Here is a 20,944-nt window from a genome sequence, read left to right as displayed (position 1 = left end):
GGCACATAGGCGATTCTTTTTCCTGTATTTTGGGCAAATAGATATCCTGAAACTCATCCATTCTAGTAGTCCCAAGACCCCACGTTAAGAACTCATGCTTTATATGGTAAGATTTCTGGAAAGTCGATGGGGCACCTGGGTGGCTCAGTGGGTTTCAGCTCATGTCATGATCGCACTGTTCCTGAGTTCAAGCCCCTCCCCTCAGAGCTCACAGCTTAGAGCCTGGAGTCTGCTTTGGATTATGTCGGGGGGGGGGGCCCTTTTTCAAAAATAAACATTAAAAAAATGAAAACAAAATGACTCCTGAAGAGAATGTAATTCAGCGTTTTGATCACGAAAAGGCCATGGGCCCTGACCCTTCATACCATCTCTCTCAGCCCTACAAATATATTACTTTAAAACAGCTAACACTATTTGAGCTAATGGCTTTAAGACAATTGTGGCTGTCTTTTAAGGGAAGCAGTGACATTATGCTCTGAAAACTACTTGTGAAGTGAGCATTAATAAATTAGGATTAAATGAGATAGTGGGGTTTACCAGAATTGAGAAATTCTGAGATTCTTTTCAGATAGGGGAAGCAATATTGTGGAGTGATTAAGAACATGAACTCCGTAGGGGTGCCTGGATAGATCAGTTGGAAGAGCATGGGACTCTTATTCTCAGGTTCATGAGTTCAAGCCCCATGTTGGGTGTAGAGATTACTTATATAAAGAACGTGGACTCTGTAGCCATATTCTGTCTGAATCACAGCTTGGACACCTTGTAGTAACCTTGGGTGATTTAATTAGTCTGCTTGTGCCTCAGTTTCTTCACCTATAAAATGGGGAAAATAGTAGCTACTTCATAGAATTATTAGGAAGATATGTACATTACTTAAAAAGTGCTGTTACTTTTTCTAAATATGTGACCTGGAAGATTTGTTAGAACAGTCCATTTACCTTCAGAAGAAAGGGTAATAGCCAATCATTTCCTTAGATGATAAGTAAAGCTATTTTGACCACTCCCCTCTTTCCCATCCAGCTCACTGACTTTTCTCTCTGTTGTTAATGACTAGCTAAGGAAAGATGTATTTTTTTTCTTTGGGTTTCTTTATGAATTGGGCAAGTATGGAGATGGAAACCAGTTCTGTGCCCTTTGTTTCTGCAATTCTTATATATGGATGAGTTGGCAAAATCAGAGAATAGAGAAGTCAATAGTCTTTGAGCATGTTTCTGCTATCTTTAATGAACCAAACATTTATTTATTTATTTTGAAAAAAAAAAGGACTTTATTATTAAAAAAAAATTTTTTTTTAAGTTTTCATTTAAATTCCAGTTAGTTAGGGGCAGCTGGGTGGCTCAGTTGGTTAAGTGTCTGACTTCGGCTCAGGTCATGATCTCGCGATCTATGACTTCGAGCCCCACGTCAGGCTCTGTGCTGACAGCTCAGAGCCTGGAGCCTGCTTCGGATTCTGTGTCTCCCTCTCTCTCTGCCCCTCTCCCACTCACGCTCTGTCTCTCAAAAATGAATAAATGTTTAAAAAAATTAAAAAATAAATTCCAGTTAATTAACATACAGTGTAAAAACATTTATTCTTTTTAATGAGTACAACATGTTCTGAAACTACTTTTATGGGCTAGTACAGCAGCTTTATCCAAGGGCTTTAATATTAAAGCATTAAAATAATGGTAGACATACTGGAAGCTTGAAATATCTCTTGTTGAAAGCATAACACCAGCCTTTACACTCCCATTCTGAGTTAAGATGGACTGATGAGTCTTTAGTAATTTTGTATTCAGGAATTTTTAACCGACCCACTGGTTTCCAAACCTAAAAACTGAACAATATATAGTAAATAGAAGCTCAGATAACAAGGAATTTTGCACAGTGGTATTTAATGTTTTTTCTTAAAAGATTAGAAAAGAGAAGGAAATGCAAGGCATTTCGGTGTACTGACTGCAAACTCTGTTTTATACATATACACCAAAAGATAAAAAAAAGAATGTGTGGCTACAGAGAAAACAATGTTAAAGGAAATATAAAGGAAGGAAATTTTTCATAAATCATAGAAAGCACCAGCCTGATAGCTTGACTTCTCAGTGTTTCTCAGAAGATGGACTGTAAACCAGAATGACTGTTTTGTTTAGCTTGGTTGTAAAACTGGGCAAAAGAAATCTGACTTTCAGAATCTATTGCAAAAATTCAAATATGGAAGAAACAAAACCTTTAAAATTAAGTATTTGGATATGTAGAAAGGGAAGTGTCTTGACAAGTAAAATAGGCTTTATGTTGGTGAAATTGGTTATTCTAAGCTGCTGCTCTATGGTGTTGACTAATCCAGTTATTTTCTGAGGAAAGAAGTTAGGAGCTACAAATGCAACAGTTGTAAAAAAAAAACAAAAACAAAAACACTCTACTATGCCCTAATATTGTAATCTAGTAACTCATATGTTTAGATGCCCAATTTAAAATGATTTTTAAAAGATGAGCAGTGGGGTGTGGCCTGGGTAATAAAAATACCAGTAAGCAAAATTAGAAGTGACCTAATACATACTCTAAGTATAATTAATTTAACTTAAGGTCTACGACTTAAGGACAAAGCTCTCATGTACCTAGAATATTCAGTCCAGAAATATGGAGGCTGTATCTGAGCTGAGATTAAAGTCTTCGGCACATTACTGCTCACTTGCCTCTACATACGGCAGCTGGTAGAAGTAGATCAAAATACATATGGCAACTGGTAAAAGGTATATCAAAAATCTTAGAATTATCTTTGTATGATACTAACTTTTACAAATATTTGCAATCCACTTGCTCCTCTCATTACTGCTTCTTCGAGAAACCTGGACACTCTCCTTTGGTGGTTTCAGGAATCTTTTCAACATAATTATTTTTCAAGAAAAGGACATTTTGCTTTGAGCACTAAAACACATATATGGTTCCACCATATTAATTAAATGCTGTTGAAGTATTTGGTTACTGGTTGAAGGTAGAAGATATCTACAATGGTTTGAGGAGAGTTGTTATCTTCAGAAGTCTTTCTGTAAATCTGAAATAGAATAGATTCTTATCAAAGGACAGTAAAGTAAAACAAAACAAATCCCATTTATTTTCACACTCTGATTTGGTTAATGCTTCCATTAAATTCACATCATGCATAAAGATTTGCTTTCACACTTGCTGAAGCCCACATTACAGGCTGAGCTAGTACAGAACAAGAGTACAAAGGACTTAATATGGCCAGTTGGAATGGCAGGTTCACTGAGGCTTTCCAAGTTCAGTGTCATCATTGTTCATTCAACAAGCACATATTTGAGTGGCTACTATGAGTTCAGCATTATCTTGGGCACTACTTTTTAACCATCATGAATTTTATTAAGAAATGAAGTGGAAAGGGAGTTTGTATTTCTGTAACATGGCCACAGTTTTCTATGGTATCCATCAATCTCCTGAATAATATTCACTGCTGATTTTTTTCATTTTGGCTTACACATATGCTTGGGTCTCTCCTATTCAAATACCTTTTCCTTTGACACTGCTGTCCTCTTGGTATCTCCTTTGGGTTCCAATATCCAACAGGATTTTATCACTTGTCTACTGCATTTGACACTTTATAATTTCCTTGAAACTTTCCCCTGGCTGCTTCTGTAACACTTAACTTTCCTCTTTCATCTCTCTGCTTCCAAATCATTACCGCCTCTCAAGGATGGCTCTAGTATTTGTACCTTTTAGAGATCTCCAGTGCTATTCTCCTAAATGGTAATAGCCCAGTTGGCCTCTTGGGCTCTATTATATCCCCTATATCCCCCCAGATTTTTGTTGCTAGTTTTATCTGGCTAGATTAAACTATAAATCATGGCAAAACCTTCCTCAAAAACCTTTAATAGATTCCTTGTCTCTACTGAATTAAGTCCAAACTCTCAAGACTGGAATTCAAGGCCATCTATACCCTGGCTTCAGTCTGCTTCTCCAGTTTTCTATCCAGTCACTTCCTGACACATCTTTTTTAAGATTAGCTGTACTAGATGGCCTCCAGAGTGACCTGATGCTTTTGTCTCTAATGTTTTTGCCCTTGCTGTTCCTTTAAGCATGAACAACCTGTCACCTTTTTCCACTCCTGTACCCTTATCCCATCATATCTCTGCTTGTGGAAATCATACTCATACCTTAAGGCATGGTATATAGGCATTGGGGATTAGAATCTGTACAGCAACTCACTGAAGAGTTCAAATACCACTCTTTTCATATGAAATCTCAGGTTCTCAGAATCAGATGAGATCTCTTAGCATTTTATATTTCTTTGTTTTGTATCAGTTAGTATTTCCTAAGGGCAGGAGGCATGGTGTGGAATTCATCTTTGTATAACTAATTTTTGTTTCCCTCATGATACCTGATACGTCGTACCTGATAGAATATCTATTGAATTAAGTGACCAATTTTTAAAACACTAAGGATAGTAAACTAAATCTATAACTTGTTTTAGGAGGGCAAAGGCTAGAGCTCTAAAATTAATCACTTGCTGGATACTTTAAATTTCCTGTACTAAGATCTAAATAGCTAAAAGGGAAAAGTATAGTCTTACCACTCTTCTTGAGAAGTTCTCCTTTTCGGGATTTATCCAGGTTTTCAAGAAACTGTTCAAAAACTTTTATGTAAGGAGCTAGACTGGTCTTCTTATAATCTAAATTATGAAGGCCATGCATTATAATTAGCATTTTGGAAGTGAGAATTACACGAAAGTATAACTTTAAGTTTTTTTTTCAAGAGTTCTTTAAAATAGTGTTGTCCAATATAATAAGAAATGTGTAGTTTACATACTCTAGTAGTCACATTAAAAAGGTAAAAAAAAAAAAAAAAAAAAAAAAAGGGCGCCTGGGTGGCGCAGTTGGTTGAGCGTCCGACTGCAGCCAGGTCATGATCTCGCGGTCCGTGAGTTCGAGCCCCGCGTCGGGCTCTGGGCTGATGGCTCAGAGCCTGGAGCCTGTTTCCGATTCTGTGTCTCCCTCTCTCTCTGCCCCTCCCCCGTTCATGCTCTGTCTCTCTCTGTCCCAAAAATAAATGTTGAAAAAAAAAAATTAAAAAAAAAAAAAAAAGGTAAAATAATTTTAATATTTAATCCAGTATATCTAAAATATTATTATTTTAACGTAATAAAAATTGAGATATTTTACATTCTTTCATACTAAGTCTTTGAAATTTAGTGTTTTGTATTTAAAATGCATCTCAATGTAGATGATGTATTATCATGAGAAATACTTGATCTATATTTAGATTTAAATTATAAAATATACAGTTGAAAAGTAGGCTCATATACCCAAATTTCCCAAACATACTTAAAAGTTTTCCAATAATTGAATCAAATATCAGTTTTAAAACTTATTTAAAACACTTTTTTTTTAAGATTTTATTTTTAAGTAATTTCTACATCCAATGTGATGCTCAAACTCACAACCCTGAGATCAAGAGTCACATGTTCCACTAACTGAGCCAGCCAGGCATCCCTATCAGTTTTGAAATTTAAATTAATTAAAGTTAAATTTAAAAAATCAGTTCCTTGTTTATACTAGTCACATTTCTTTTTTTAAGTTTATTTGTTTTTAAATTAAAAAAATTTAATGTTTATTTATTTTTGAGAGATAGAGAGGCAGGGTGTGAGCAGGCAAGGGGCAGAGAGAGAGGTAGACACAGAATCTGAAGCAGGCTCCAGGCTCTGAGCTGTCAGCAGAGCCCAATGTGGGGCTCCAACTCTTAAACAGCGAGATCATGACCTGAGACAAAGTTGGATACTTAAACAACTGAGCCACCCAGGCACCCCTTTAAATTTATTTATTTATTTTAGAGACAGAACACAAGTGGGGGCAGAATCTCAAGCAGACTCTGAGATGTCAGCATGTAGACTGACGAGGGGCTCAGCCTCATGAACTGTGAGATCATGATAGGAGTCAATATCGAGTCTAGTTGAGCCACCCAGGCACCCCTATACTAGCCACATTTCAAGTGCTTAATAGCTGTACGTGGCTACTGTATCAAGACAGTGCTGCTCTAAAATATCCAAACCACCCATACACATCCACTTTTGTAGTCAGGCTTTCTAATATTAGACCAACATAATCTAGTGAGTCTGTGTTAAGTCCCATACAACATTCCTTTCTTTAGAAATTACAGCTTCACTGGGGCGCCTGGGTGGCTCAGTCAGTTAAGCCTCTGATTTTGGCTCAGGTCATGATCTCATGGTTCATGAGTTCAAGCCCTGCATCCGCCTCTCTGCTATCAGCACAGAGCCCACTTTGGATCTTCTGTCCCCCTCTCTCTATCCTCCCCTGCTTACTCTCTCTCTCTCAAATATTAAAAAAAAAAAAAAAAAAAAAGAAATTGTGGCTTCAGTAATAAATAGTTTTACTAACAGAGCAAACATTAAGAAGGTGAAGTCAGGGTCATTCTACCTGGAGACAATCAGAAGTTTATAGTCATATGCCTTAAGTACAGTATTTTTTGACTTATAAAAACCTTATTTTTTATGGGACACCTGGGTGGCTCAGTCGGTTAAGCACCAGACTTTGGCTCAGGTCATGATCTCATGGTTCGCGGGTTCGAGCCCCATGTTGGGCTCTGTGCTGACAGCTCAGAGCCTGGAGTCTGCTTCAGATTCTGTGTGTCCCTCTCTCTCTGCCCCTCCCCTGCTCATGCTCTGTCTCTCTCTCTCACTCAAAAATAAATAAACAATAAAAAACAATTTAAAAATTTTATTTATTTTTTGATTTATAAAAATTAAAAAGAATTTACACAATAAAATTTTGAATATAGAATCTTAATCTATTTAATTATATAATCTATAATACCCAATAGGGGAGAAAATCTGATTGAGCACAAGATGAGATTTGGATTTTGGTAGCATGCCATGTCTGCATGGAATAGTCCTCATAATAGTTCACTGAAAAGAGTAAAAAAAAGAAACTATACTTAAAAAGTTTTTTAGTAAACCTGTCTGATGTACTTGGAACTAGACAAGGAAATCTTGACGAGGGTATTAAGGATGAATATCTAAACTGTGGCAATTATGAAAATATATTTTGTCCTACATGTTTATATATGAATTTTCTTATAGCAATAAATGTAAACCAAAGAAACAGTTTAGTTTGGGATCAACCACATAGCACTTTGAAAAAAAATTTTTTTACACTTACTTATTTTTGAGAGAGAGAGAGAGAGACAGAGTATGAGCAGGGGAGGGGCAGAGAGAGAGGGAGACACAGAATCAGAAGCAGGCTCCAGGCTCTAGGCTCCAAGCTGTCAGCACACAGCCCAACCCAGGGCTTGAACCCACGAACCGTGAGATCATGACCTGAGCTGAAGTCAGATGCTTAACGAACTGGGCCACCCAGGCGCCCCAACCACATAGTACTTTGAACCTTTAACTCAGGATTCTAAGCTCCTTGGATATAGGTCTATATGCTTATTTCACCATAGTAGAATATATAACAGGCACTCAATAATTACTTAAATATTTACTGCCCATTATATATCAAGTACTATGCTAAATTCTAAAATAGTATAAGCCAAACTCTTTGGTTTCAAGAAGTTTTTAAATGAACAGGAAAAACAGGTCCTATATGTAGTAATAGAAAACAATATATAATTAAAGGCCAAACAGGCATATGGATAATTGTAAGTCCAAAGAATTCACCAATCAAGATTGACTGAGGTGGCTATGAAGTGGGTCTTAGAAAAAAGACATAATTAGGGGCGCCTGGGTGGCGCAGTCGGTTAAGCGTCCGACTTCAGCCAGGTCACGATCTCGCGGTCCGTGAGTTCGAGCCCCGCGTCAGGCTCTGGGCTGATGGCTCAGAGCCTGGAGCCTTTTTCCGATTCTGTGTCTCCCTCTCTCTCTGCCCCTCCCCCGTTCATGCTCTGTCTCTCTCTGTCCCAAAAATAAATAAACGTTGAAAAAAAAAAAAAAAAAAAAGAAAAAAGACATAATTAGATAGAGAGGACAGTAGAGATCATTCCAGGATTTGGGAAGAAGGGCAGGCATAAATAGTACTAGTGTGAAAAAGGACTAAGGCTTAAAGTTGCAGAAACTAAAGAAATAATAAGGAACTTACATTTCACCTGTTCCAACCTCCCAACATCTCTGAAGCACCCCTGACTGATGGCAATTAGGCTATTTATGAATACTTGAAATGATAGGTAGTTTAGTTTACTTTTGAAAGTAAATATTGTATAAATTTTGAAGTTATAGTTATTAGAAAATTTCTCTTTAAAATCTCTGAACAAAAGAAAAAGATGTCATCAAGAGACAATATTAAGTTTAAAAAATTGTGCTAAAGTAATATATACATGTTGTTAAAAGGAGTAAAATACTACTAACATTTTAGAAAAAATAGCAGCTCTCTACCTTTATTCTGACCTCTCAATCCTCTTGAATGGCAACCAGTTTTCTTTTCTAGAGCTTATTTCTAACAAATGAACACTTCCATTGTTTAGAAATCCAAGGCTATTCTTCCTAGGTCTGTGGCTTTTTGGGAGAGAGGAATAGGAAGGGGTGAGAAAGCTCTTAAGATCTTTTAATTCTCACTGTTCTGAAATCTCAAAATAATGTGCCTTGGTGTAGGTCTGTCTTATTATTCTGAGACTTTTCAATAAAGGGCTCATTTCTGGGATGGTTTCCTATACAGTTTTGATATTTTTTCCCTCCCTGGTTGTTCTTTTTCTGAAACTCCCATAGTCAGGTATTAGACTTCCTGAACCATTCTTATCTTTTTCCTCCTTAAAACAACAATAACAAAAACTTGTCTTTTTTGTAGTACTTTCTGGAAAATCTTAACTTTTTTTTACCAGCCCTTCCACTGAATTTTTTATTCTAATGATTATGTTTTCGATTTCTAAGTCCTCTTTCTTGTTCTCTAAGTGTCTCTTTTCATAGCAATCTAATCTTGCTTCATGGTTCCACTATTTTCTTATTCTCTGAGGATATTAGTTTTTTAAAAAAAAGTTTTCAGGGCACCTGGATGGCTCAATTAGTAGAGCATGCAATTCTTGATCTCTGGGTTGTGAGTTTGAGCCCCATGTTGGGTGCAGAGATTACTTTAAGAAAGAAAGAAAGAAAGAAAGAAAGAAAGAAAGAAAGAAAGAAAGAAAGGAAGGTTTTCTTTGTTCTTTGCGTTGTCTGTTTTCTCTGAGTTCCTTTTCCGGTTTATTCTGATTTTTCATGTTGGAGATGTGTTTTATTTTTTATTTATTTAATTTATTATTATTATTATTTTAATGTTTTTATTTATTTTTGAAGGAGAGAGAGAGACAGCATGAACAGGGGAGGAGCAGAGAGAGAAGGAGACACAGAATCCGAAGCAGGCTCCAGGCTCTGACCTGTTAGCACAGAGCCTGACGTGGGGCTCGAACTCACAAACCGTGAGATCATGATCTGAGACGAAGTCGGACACTTAACTGACTGAGCCACCCAGGCGCCCCGGAGACGTTTTTTAAATACTTGATTTATTTTTATTATTTTTTAAAAAGTTTATTTATTTTTGAGTGAGAGTGCACGGGAGGGACAGAAAGAGAGAATCCCAATCAGGCTCTACACTGCCAGTGTGGAGCCCAATGTGGGACTTGAATCCACAAACTGAGATCATGCACTGGGCTGAAATCAAGAGTGAGACGCTCAACCGACTGAGCCACCCAGGTGCCCCTCAAATACTTTAAATCAAATGTCTGTAATCATTCTACAAACATTAATAGTGGAATGTACAATGTTAGGTATTATGTTAGAGCTGGAATAGATGAAGTTTTTTTTTTCTTTTTTTATGAATTGATATTTGAGCTTGTGGGTTTTTTTTTTTTGCATTTTTTAAAATGTTTATTCATTTTTGAGAGAGAGAGAGAGAGAGAGAGACACAGTGTGAGTGGGGGAGGGGCAGAGAGAGGGAGACACAGAATCTGAAGCAGGCTCCAGGCTCTGAGCTGTCAACACAGAGCCCAACATAGGGCTTGAACTCACGAACCACTAGATCATGACCTGAGCCGAAGTCAGAAACTTAACCGACTGAGCCACCCAGGCGCCCCTTGAGCTTGGGTTTTGAAAGTAGTGTAGCAACATTTGACCAAGAAAGGCCAATCAGAGATCACAGATCTGCCCTGTCCATTATAATAGTTACCAGACACATATGGCTATATAAATGAAAAATGGCTAATAAATGAATTTAAGGGACATCTGGGTGGCTCAGTCAGTAAGCATCCAACTCTTTTTTTTTAATATTTATTTTTGAGAGAGAGAGAGCACGCAAGAGGGGCAAGGGCAGAGAAAGAGGGGGGACAGAGGATCTGAAGCTGGCTCTGTGCTGACAGCAGAGAGCCTGATGTGGGGCTTGAACTCACAAACTGTGAGATCATGAACCGAGCTTAAGTCGGACACTCAACCAACTGAGCCATCCAGGCGCCCTAAGCATTCAGCTTTTGATCTCAGCTCAGGGCTTGATCTCATGGTTGTGAGTTCAAACTCTCCACTGGGTGTGACGCTTACTTAAAAAACAAACAAGCAGGGGCGCCTGGGTGGCGCAGTCGGTTAAGCGTCCGACTTCAGCCAGGTCACGATCTCGCGGTCCGTGAGTTCGAGCCCCGCGTCAGGCTCTGGGCTGATGGCTTGGAGCCTGGAGCCTGTTTCTGATGCTGTGTCTCCCTCTCTCTCTGACCCTCCCCCGTTCATGCTCTGTTTCTCTCTGTCCCAAAAATAAATAAAAAACGTTGAAAAAAAAAAATTAAAAAAAAAAAAAACACAAAAAAACAAAAAAAACAAACAAGCAAACAAAGAAACTGAAAATCCAGTTTCTGATAATTCAAGTGGATTATGCCACATGTGGATAATGAGTACCACACTGGGAAGTGCATTACATTTCTATTATCACAGAAAGTTCTATTGGCTCTGTTGCTGTAGGATGTCTCTTGGGTGTTGGTATATAAAGATTTGACCTCTATGAGAAGGAAGATTTATAAATTCTCTAGTTCCCTCATATTCTTGAATATACAGTTCAACCACAGTTTAGATCTATATTTACCGTAACACTCATCTGGATACATCAAAAATAAAGAGCAAAAGTACTGTATACATAGTGGTTGTTAAATCAATAGCTGTTGAAACTAAGACTGTGACAAACAATGATCCACACCAATTGACAACTTAATCTTGTAAGTATAGATCCTGGCATTTAGATGACGCTTAGAAATATCTATGGACTCAAATTGGATTCAACATCACCATTTGAACAACTGATTAAAAAAGGACAAAAACATTGTTATGACATTATTTGTTACTGAGCTGGTTTCAGGATAAACAATCCATTCTAGGCTGAATCCAAGGAGAATGAATTACTGGACTGACAGAAGGATGTCTATATAAAAAACTTATGTTAAAGTGAGATTTTAGTATATCGACATACCTCTGGTTCTATGTTTGATATCAGATTCAGCTTCATTTCTCTCCTTTCCCTCATTAGTGGAAATGGTATCCAGTTCACGGCAGATGGAGCTACAAATAACAGAAAAAAGAATTTTCCTCTTTTTTATTTAACTCTATGCTCAATATCAGGCTTGAACTCATAAGCCCAAGATCAAGAGTCATATGCTCTACTGACTGAGTCAGGCAGTTGCCCTAGAATAAGAGAATTTTAAAGTTGTTTCTTGGTCAACATTACCTAGTGTATGACAGCATGTGAATCCTACAAGATTTTTGGTGAAAAAATCGTGTGACCAACTAAATTTGGAATATTCTAAAAATCACAATCTCTAATATGGATAGAAAATTTTCTAATAGGCATGGAGTTTTCCATGTATGTTAGCATAATAAAAACTGGGAAATCTTACAGTGGAGAACTTTTTATTTAAAAAAAAATTTTTTTTTCAACGTTTATTTATTTTTGGGACAGAGAGAGACAGAGCATGAACGGGGGAGGGTCAGAGAGAGGGAGACACAGAATCGGAAACAGGCTCCAGGCTCTGAGCCATCAGCCCAGAGCCCGACGCGGGGCTCGAACTCACGGACCGCGAGATCGTGACCTGGCTGAAGTCGGACGCTTAACCGACTGCGCCACCCAGGCGCCCCGAGAACTTTTTATTTAAAAGTGGTTATTTCCCAAACTTATTTGAACTTATAATCTTTTTTTTTTTTAAATGTTTATTTTGAGAGAGAGAGTGTGTGAGCAGGGGAGAGGCAGAGAGGGAGAGGGAGGGAGAGAGAGTATTCCAAGCAGATTCTGCACTGCCAGAGCAGAGCCCAACACAGGGCTTGAACTCATGAACCACGAAATCATGACCTGAACTGAAACCAAGAGTTTGATGCCTAACCAACTGAGCCACCCAGGTGCCCCAGAACTTATAATCTTTTTATTAGAGAACAGCAACTTGTGTTCTGCATAACTCACTAGGAAATGTTGCTCTACTAGGGCATCATCATATAGCCTCAGAGCAGCTGCTTCTCTGGAAGGGATCTAGTCCAATCTACTTCAAATTGAGGAACCAATCACAAACGAAAAAGGAATGATCAATGATCTGGAACATACCTTATGGTTGGAACAGTAAATGGATCAAACTGGTCCACTTTCTGTACATCAATAGGCACAGAAATGCGACCTGTAAGGACCAAAAGTTATAAACTGATGACTGTGAAATACAGATCATTATGGGCTGTCTCCTATGTGTTATTTTGGCTAAATTTTAATCTAAGGCTTAGAAAAAGGGTTAGACTTATCTGTTAAAATCAGTAGTTGGAAATTACTTCCACACTAGCTGCATCTTTTATTTCTCTTAAAAAAAAAAAAACAAAAAATAAGTATGAAAGACTGTTGAGCTATTACATAGTGCTCTTATCTCTACTTTTATTTCTATCTCCTTCTTCCTAATATCCTTTTATACAGAAGTACAGAATGATATCAAATTTAGTGAGTTCTGAAAATGAAACAACATAGATAAAAATAGTTCATTTCATTATCTTGATTTGCTGAGATCAGAACAGACACCTGTATGTTAGAAATCTTTAGAAAGCATTTTGGGAATAAAATAGCATTATACTACCTTTTTACAATATCTACACCTGGGATACCACATAAAATTCATCACATCTCAAAAATGAGATAATGAGTCTCAAGAATGCCAGGTAAATAACAAGATAATCAAGAGAATTGGGAGTTGCTGATTGAAGACAGTAAAAACTGCAGCTACTTAATGGGGAAAAGATATAATCAAAATGTATACACCTATGAATATAATTATTTACTGAAACTGAATTTTAGAATAAGGGGATACCCACTAAAGTTTTAGAATTAAGTTAAAAAAATATTAAGAAATATTAAGATTATTACCAAAAGAAGCTGAAAACACACAGTTGACAGGTTTGAAAAGGAGCTATCCAAATATATGGACTAGAGAATCATTATAGATTATTAAAGGAAACTAGGCAATTTGGGAGGATTGAATGTGTGACACTTTTCTAGGCACTTTACATTTTAGATTTTCACAATAACCCACTGAAGTAAGTACTATTATTATCTCCATTTCACAGATGAGAAAACCAAGGTACAGAGAGTAGTTTGCCTAACATCCCACAGCAAGTGGCAGAGTTGGATTATTGACTACTTATTGGATATTAGTTGTCCTAAAAAGGACAACTATATACAACTGCATATGTCTCCCGGTTGGATGAAGCAAAGTTTAGGTCAATATAGCCACCTTTATATCTATTTTAAAGTCAGTTTCATTCCTTCAAAACACCTAAGAAAAATGTGAAGGAGGAAAGCTAAAAGTATGGAAAAAGAACTGAGGGAGGAAGCATAGGGGAACAGCACAGAACTCTGTGGTTTAAGAACTGAATTCTGTTTCTAGCTCTGTTGCAATTTGTTTTATGACTGTAGACAAGTCCCATTAACCTCTTGGACCACTGTTTTCTCATTTGTACAGTGAGAACTACCATCGTGTGAGTTCTAAGTACCTCTACGATTCTAACACTGAACCTCAAAAACCCAGATGAAAATTATTTATGTAGTGGAAACTCATCTGGTAGCTACTAGTCAACAACTAAAACTTTCATTTTCCTTCTAGTTTTCTTTACATTGTACCTGTTTTAGGATGAACACTAAAAGGGCTCTTCAGTAAATGATTGATTCCTTTGCTAACATTGATATCCAGCCGTGGAAAACAGTACTGAAGCATGATCTCCCATTCAAGCCAGGGTCCACATTTGTCGTTTTTGGTATTATCCTAAAAACAGATGCAAGTCTAGCATAAGGATCAGTAGGAACTTTTGAGGATTTCTTTAAAAGTGGTTAAAAATGATTTTCAATAATCTTTAACTTACTAATAAGCAAAACAATCAGAATTTAATTAAGAATTACAATTTTATATTTATAATAGAGATTTCGATGGGATATACCTGAGAGCTGATGGTTTTCTTCAAATACTCCCAACGCTGAAGTGAATTGTGATGCTTTTGGAAGTTTTGTTGAAGTTTCTCATGAATTGGTGATGAGTCATTAAGGAACACACTCATTTATGACACATTAATGAACAACTTATTTCCAGTATGTGTTACAACAAGGATAACTGAAAGTTTACTAGAAATTATTGTTTTCTAAAATGCAAATATGTATATTTTTAAGTTTATTTACCTTGAGAGAGACAGAGACAGCATGAGCAGGGGAGAGGTAGAAAGAGAGAATCCCAAGCAGGCTCTGCACTGTGAGCACAGAGCCTGATGTGGGGCTTGAATGCACAAAACCATGAGATCATGACCTGAGCCAAAATTGATAGTCGGACGCTTAAATGACTGAGCCACCCAGGTGCTCCTCTAAAATGCAAATATTAATTGAACACATATCCTTAAAAAATCTCCTGTAAAAATATGATACTGATATGACAGAAAAAAATGCCAAAATAAATATTTGGTTTAATGTAAAGCTTTCCCTGGTCTGTACAAATTTTGACTATATGATTCAGTATTCTTTAAGTATCCATTAATTCTATGAGGATCAAACTCCAAAATGAGGAAATTTCTTTCTGAAAAGGCTTCATTTCTTACTATATTCCAAACTAGAGATACTAAAATGCAGAAAAAGATGTTTTGTGTAAAAAGACTAAATTTGTAAGAGTACATATATGAGAATATGCAGGCAGAACACATTTATAATATCATAGATAAATACATGTAGCTCACATAGAAATGGTCTTGGGAAAGGATATTTTCAGGAACAAGGGCTAAGATCTTATCCCAGCTTTCTTTATTTTCAAGAATATCTTGATCAACTAAGGCATAGTCTTCAAAGTATTTTTTTATTATGTTTATAGATTTCCTGTAGGAATAACAATAACAAAGTCCTAATACTATTTGTAATATATACACTGTATAACTTTTGTTGGTATTTGGGTGGCTAGTGTTACTTCTACTGAATTTTTCTTAATGAGCATGTATTAGTCTAATAAGAAAAATACAAATAGAGTTTAGCTATGTAAAATGGGAATAATACCCCTTTGCAGGGTTATGAGAGTTAACTAAGACATTCTAAGGGGGAAGAACCTACTGTAGATAGTACCTGGCTTAGAACAGATATTCAAGAAATGTTTACTTTTTTTTTTTTTAAAGTAGGCTCCACAGGCTTAAATTTATGACCCTGAGATCAATATCTGAACTGAGATCAAGAATCGGATGCTTAACTGACTGAGCCACCCAAGTGCCCCAAGAAATGTTTACTTCTTAAGCTCTACAACTTAGAAGGTTAATAGCATCATAAATATGTAACAAGAAAGCAACCAAGCCAGGACAACATAATAATACATCAGTAGTAGAATGTGGGATAGAGTCTATAGTTTCTACTATGAATTACTTGCTTTACATCTCGACAATTATATAGTGCTTAGCATTTTGCAGACTTCACATCTACTGTTTCATTTAATCTTTGCCACAACTCTCAGATAGAAGGAGATGTTTTTCCCATCATATAGTTAAGGAAATAGAGGCTCTAATATTTTATTAAGGTCTTAATAAGTTGCAGAATAGAGATTCTAACTCTTTATGTTTATTTATTTTTCAGAGAGAGAGAGAGAGAGAGAGAGAGAGAGAGCGCGCAAACGGGGTGGGGCAGAGAGAGAGGGGGACATAGAATTTGAAGCAGGCTCCAGGCTCTGAGCTGTCAGCACAGAGCCCGATGTGGGACTCAAACCCACAAACTGCGAGATCATAACTTGAGCCAAAGTCAGATGCTTAACCGACTGAGCCACCCGGGCGCCCCTAGAGATTCTCTTTATTTATTTATCTATCTATCTATCTATCTATCTATCTATCTATCTATCTATCTTACACATTTATTTATTTTTGAGATAGAGACAGAGCATGAACGGGGGAGGGTCTATCTATCTATCTATCTTACACATTTATTTATTTTTGAGATAGAGACAGAGCATGAACGGGGGAGGGTCAGAGAGAGGGAGACACAGAATCTGAAACAGGCTCCAGGCTCCGAGCTGTCAGCACAGAGCCCGACGCGGGGCTCGAACTCACGGACCGCGAGATCATGACCTGAGCCGAAGTTGGCCGCTTAACCGACTGAGCCACCCAGGTGCCCCAAGAGATTCTAACTCTTAATGCAAAGCTCTTTTCACCCAGAGAAGTAGTGAGTTCAGTGGGAAGAGTATGGGTTTTGAAATTAGGCAGACCAGGACATGAATGCTGAATTTAACAATTACTTGTATGGTGCCACGAAACTTATACAATCTTTTCAAATCTCACTTTCTTCATCTGTAAATGGAGATACCATCATGACCGTCATGAAGTTATTGTTAAAACCAATGAGAATATTTGTAAAACATCTGTCATGAATACTGCAGCATGAAGTAGTCATTCAATGAACTCTAGTTATTATCTTTGTAAAGTGCTATCCCAGTAGGGAAAACTGATAACAAGGCAATTCTAAAGGTAAATCAGACACAACTTAAACTGCATAGAGTCTTTTCCAACAGACCTGACAAAAGGGTGAATTTTTTCGCTTAGGTGGACTTTCTTTTTAACGTCTTGACCACCCTGAAAAATAAACCATCAAAAAAGAACTTCATGTATATGAAATAAATGAAATAACTTAAAAATTTCTTTAATGTGTTCTAAAGATACTGATTAAAAGAAAACTGTCAACATATAGAAGTTTAGATGCTATTTTATAGTCTCAATACTTGTAACTTTCTGGGTTACCTTTACTTCACATAATTGAACCAGAAAAGTAATTTTCCTTTTGTCACAAACAAAGATCTTAAAAAATGTAGCTACTATGATTATTTGATCTGCTGGTAAGATCATCTACTCTGGAATGTGGATGCTCTAAAAGTTTAATTTTGTCACTAAACATTTCAGGCTTGGTAACATCTAGCAAACAAAGAAATGTAAATTATCATTAAGATCTTACCTTTACAAGACTCAAATACTCAACTATCCCAGAACGTACTGCAGAGGACAATTTTCTAACTGATTCATCACAGACCCAACAATGAACACCTCTCCTTCCAGAATATACCCAGAGACGATGCTTAAATCCAAAGTCCTCTGAGGAGGGGAGAAATAATAGGTTTTAAAATCTAGAAATAAATTTATAAACTCCTGGTTCTTGCTTACTTCCTTAGCTTCATTTTTACCTCTCATCCACATGTACTCATGTTAACTCTACTGAATTATTTTTAGTTTTCTGTGTCCTCCATGCTTTTGCCTTTATGTCAATACCTATTCTGGTCTCTCTGCCAAGAATTTCTTCATGCCCCGGTATTTCCATTTCTCTCCCTGACCAATTGCCATTTATCATTAAAGACCCAGTCTAGGGATATTAAAAAAAGTTAATAAATTTAAAGTGTTTAGAACAGTGCTTGGCACATAATAAGCACCCTAGATAAGAGTTAGCTATTTTTAGTACATGTGCTGCTGAAGTGATCACAAGAGTTAGCTATTCTTAATATCATTATCATTTTTATCATTATCTTTTCCAGAAAGCCTTTTCTTTTTTTTTTTTTTTAATTTTTTTTTCAACGTTTATTTATTTTTGGGACAGAGAGAGACAGAGCATGAACGGGGGAGGGTCAGAGAGAGAGGGAGACACAGAATCGGAAACAGGCTCCAGGCTCTGAGCCATCAGCCCAGAGCCTGACGCGGGGCTCGAACTCACGGACCGCGAGATTGTGACCTGGCTGAAGTTGGTCGCTTAACCGACTGCGCCACCCAGGCGCCCCCCAGAAAGCCTTTTCTAATCCAGTCTTTTCCCATTCCTGTATGCACGCCTGCTGTTCTAGATCTCCAGGGAATGCTGGGCATATTACTCAACATAAGTATAATCTTCAATTTTATTCGTCTTCTTCTTAGACTGTATAACATACTTGAGGTAATCATTATCTTTCATATTTCTTTCCCTCACCTAGGACAGTATGTAGCACAAAGAGCTGCTCGATAGATGACTGAACTGGGAAAAAACTCACTGGTTTGATCAACAGCTTTATTAGAATTTGAACTACAACTTTATTCTAATCTTTTATTTTCTGGCCATATGTTTCAAGGAAACATGTTCAAAATTTATGAGAGTTGACTATAAAATGGTATAGATAGGGGTGCCTGGGTGGCTCAGTCGGTTGAGCGTCCAACTTTGGCTCAGGTCATGATCTCACAGTTCATGAGTTCGAGCCCCATGTTGGTCTCTGAGCTGATAGCTCAGAGCCTGGAGCCTGCTTCGAATTCTGTCTCCTTTTCTCTCTGCCCCTCCCCCACTCACATTCTGTCTCTCTGTCTCAAAAATAAATAAACATTAAAAAAATTTTTAAATGGTACAGACAGACAAATATTCAGAGGAAAATAGATTCTTGCATTTGACCCCCCTCAGACACTACCAATACTTGCCCTTCAGTGCTCGGTCGATTATGCGTATGGCCATTGTCATGAGGGTCCAGCACTTAGAACATATGTCTGCAGAACTGGAGCAGAGGCATCATTACTCACTGTTAGTGACATCACCCACCCTACCAGCAAGGCATGCAGCACTTACCTACAACATCTCCTCACATCGTCATAGTCTGTCATGTCAATGTCAAACACCAATTCTTTTTCCTGAGCCTGGAAAGCTCCCAGCTTCACTGTATTGTGTTGATTGGGCTACAGATAGGGGGAAAATATTTAAATATTTTAAACACACACACACACACACACACACACACACACACACACACACATAACCCAAAACAAACAAAAAACCCAAACAAAAAATTCAGTTTCTTTTTTTTTGTTTATTTTAAAAATTTTTTTATTTATTTTTGAGACAGAGAGAGACCGAGCATGAATGGGGGAGGGTCAGAGAGAGAGAGGGAGACACAGAATCTGAAACAGGCTCCAGGCTCTGAGCTGTCAGCACAGAGCCCGACGCGGGGCTCAAACTCATGGACCATGAGATCATGACCTGAGCCGAAGTTGGATGCCTAACCGACTGAGCCACCCAGGTGCCCCTCAATCAGTTTCTATAAGAGCTGTCATGCTGCCAATTATGCTGTTTTCTACCCACACAAAAAAAGTGGCCAAAGAGAAATGAAGAAACCATAATACAATGCCAATTCTATTTCAGTTAAAGTTCATTAATTTGGATTCTGTGCATCCAGAATTGATGACAGTATACATTTACTTAAAACAAGTTTTGATAAATCTATATTGCCATAAATATTTTTTTCAGTTCTACTGAGATATAATTGACATGTAACATTGAATAATAAATATTTGTTATTTTTAGGTTTCTGATAAGGAAGAAAGTACATACAAATAATTAATGCCCTATTGTAAGCTGTTTTAAGGACCTTTAACTGTTACTGGACATATAAGTAACAAAAATGTATTTAAAATTTTTCAATAGGGGTGCCTGGCTGGTTCAGTCAGTAGAGCATGCGACTCTATCTCAGGGTTGTGAGTTCAAGTCCCTCACTGGGTGTAAAGATTACTTAAAAATAAAATCTTTAAAAAATAAATAAAATATTTCAATAATCCAAAATATCTCAATTAGTTCAAACTGAGCCTTTGGCTTAAGCTGTAAGTAGCCTCCTTTGAGGTTATGGATCACCAGGCATAGAAGGCAGACCGAATACAGATACTTATCTTGCTCTTCTAAACTTGCACAAAAATGATAGTAAAGATTTTTTTTTTTTTTTGGAGAGTAAAGATTTTCTTAAGAAAGGCATGTCTTGGGGCATTCCTGAGCCTGGGTGGCTTAGTTAGTTGAACGTTCAACTTTGGCTCAGGTCATGATCCCACAGTTTGTGAGTTTGAGCCCCACATTGGGCTTGCTGCTGTCAGCACGGAGCCCACTTTGGATCCTCTATCCCCCAGCCCTTGCTCCTCTCCCACTTGTGCGCTCTCTCTCTCAAAAATAAACATTAAAAAAAAAAAAAAAAAAAAGCATGTCTTTTAAGAAAGAACCAAAGAGGAGAAGATACCACCACGATTTTTATAAGATACCCATAAGAGCTGAATCTTAAGCTCTCAGTAAGGAAAGATAAGAAGCAACCCAATTTACACCTCAGCATCCCTAAAAAATTCTGGTCACAATTGGCATCTGTGGAGTAAGAATGTGCACGTGCGTGCGTGTGTGTGGTGTTGGTAAAGCTAAGACTAAAAATAAGAGTATTGGTTAAAAATCTTTTTATGAAGCAGTTCCCCAGATTCTTCCATTTACTCTGCAGAGCTAGGTGACAGTGCAAAGACACCTGAATTATTATCTGGAGAACCTCAAACAGTGGGTCTTTGGACTGGGATGAGGGGCAGGAACAACAGGTACAGCTGAAGAAAGATGTGTTGTACTGATATACAGGGGATTAAGTGGACATTTACATGTGGAAAGTTGAGACCCTGCCCTCTTCCCCTACATCTATACCCTATCGCTGCCACCCGGGGAGGAGACCAGAAGATTCCTGTCTGAAGAATCTG

The 20,944-nt window shown here is 37.4% G+C and overlaps 1 protein-coding gene across 3 annotated transcripts in view; it reads right to left on the bottom strand.

Annotated features, from left to right (window-relative positions):
- The window catches only part of PRIM1 (DNA primase subunit 1), a 39,563-nt gene that overhangs the window by 10,702 nt on the left and 7,917 nt on the right, over nucleotides 1-20,944 (bottom strand). Inside the window, exons 3-14 of one of the 3 annotated variants that reach the window (XR_005795492.1) lie at nucleotides 19,026-19,132; nucleotides 18,881-18,954; nucleotides 17,412-17,548; nucleotides 16,977-17,035; nucleotides 15,202-15,311; nucleotides 14,396-14,484; nucleotides 14,082-14,223; nucleotides 12,531-12,600; nucleotides 11,412-11,500; nucleotides 4,562-4,660; nucleotides 2,768-3,028; nucleotides 1,547-1,816 (exon numbers count right to left, since the gene is read on the bottom strand). Coding sequence is in view for 1 of the 3 variants with exons in the window: in XM_040491679.1 (XP_040347613.1) it covers nucleotides 3,009-3,028; nucleotides 4,562-4,660; nucleotides 11,412-11,500; nucleotides 12,531-12,600; nucleotides 14,082-14,223; nucleotides 14,396-14,484; nucleotides 15,202-15,311; nucleotides 16,977-17,035; nucleotides 17,412-17,548; nucleotides 18,881-18,954; nucleotides 19,026-19,132 (996 nt within the window). In the remaining 2 variants the exon portion in view is untranslated. Of the gene's footprint in view, nucleotides 1-1,546; nucleotides 3,029-4,561; nucleotides 4,661-11,411; nucleotides 11,501-12,530; nucleotides 12,601-14,081; nucleotides 14,224-14,395; nucleotides 14,485-15,201; nucleotides 15,312-16,976; nucleotides 17,036-17,411; nucleotides 17,549-18,880; nucleotides 18,955-19,025; nucleotides 19,133-20,944 lie in introns of those variants that run through there. The other 2 variants (XR_005795493.1, XM_040491679.1) reach the window with 2 other exon arrangements.

This window comes from Herpailurus yagouaroundi, unplaced genomic scaffold (assembly GCF_014898765.1).
Source record: "Herpailurus yagouaroundi ecotype Mexico unplaced genomic scaffold, PumYag 182, whole genome shotgun sequence".
NCBI classification, from domain to species: Eukaryota; Metazoa; Chordata; class Mammalia; order Carnivora; family Felidae; genus Herpailurus; species Herpailurus yagouaroundi.
Note: the sequence above shows the minus strand (reverse complement) of the source record. Positions and strands in the feature narration are given on the sequence as shown.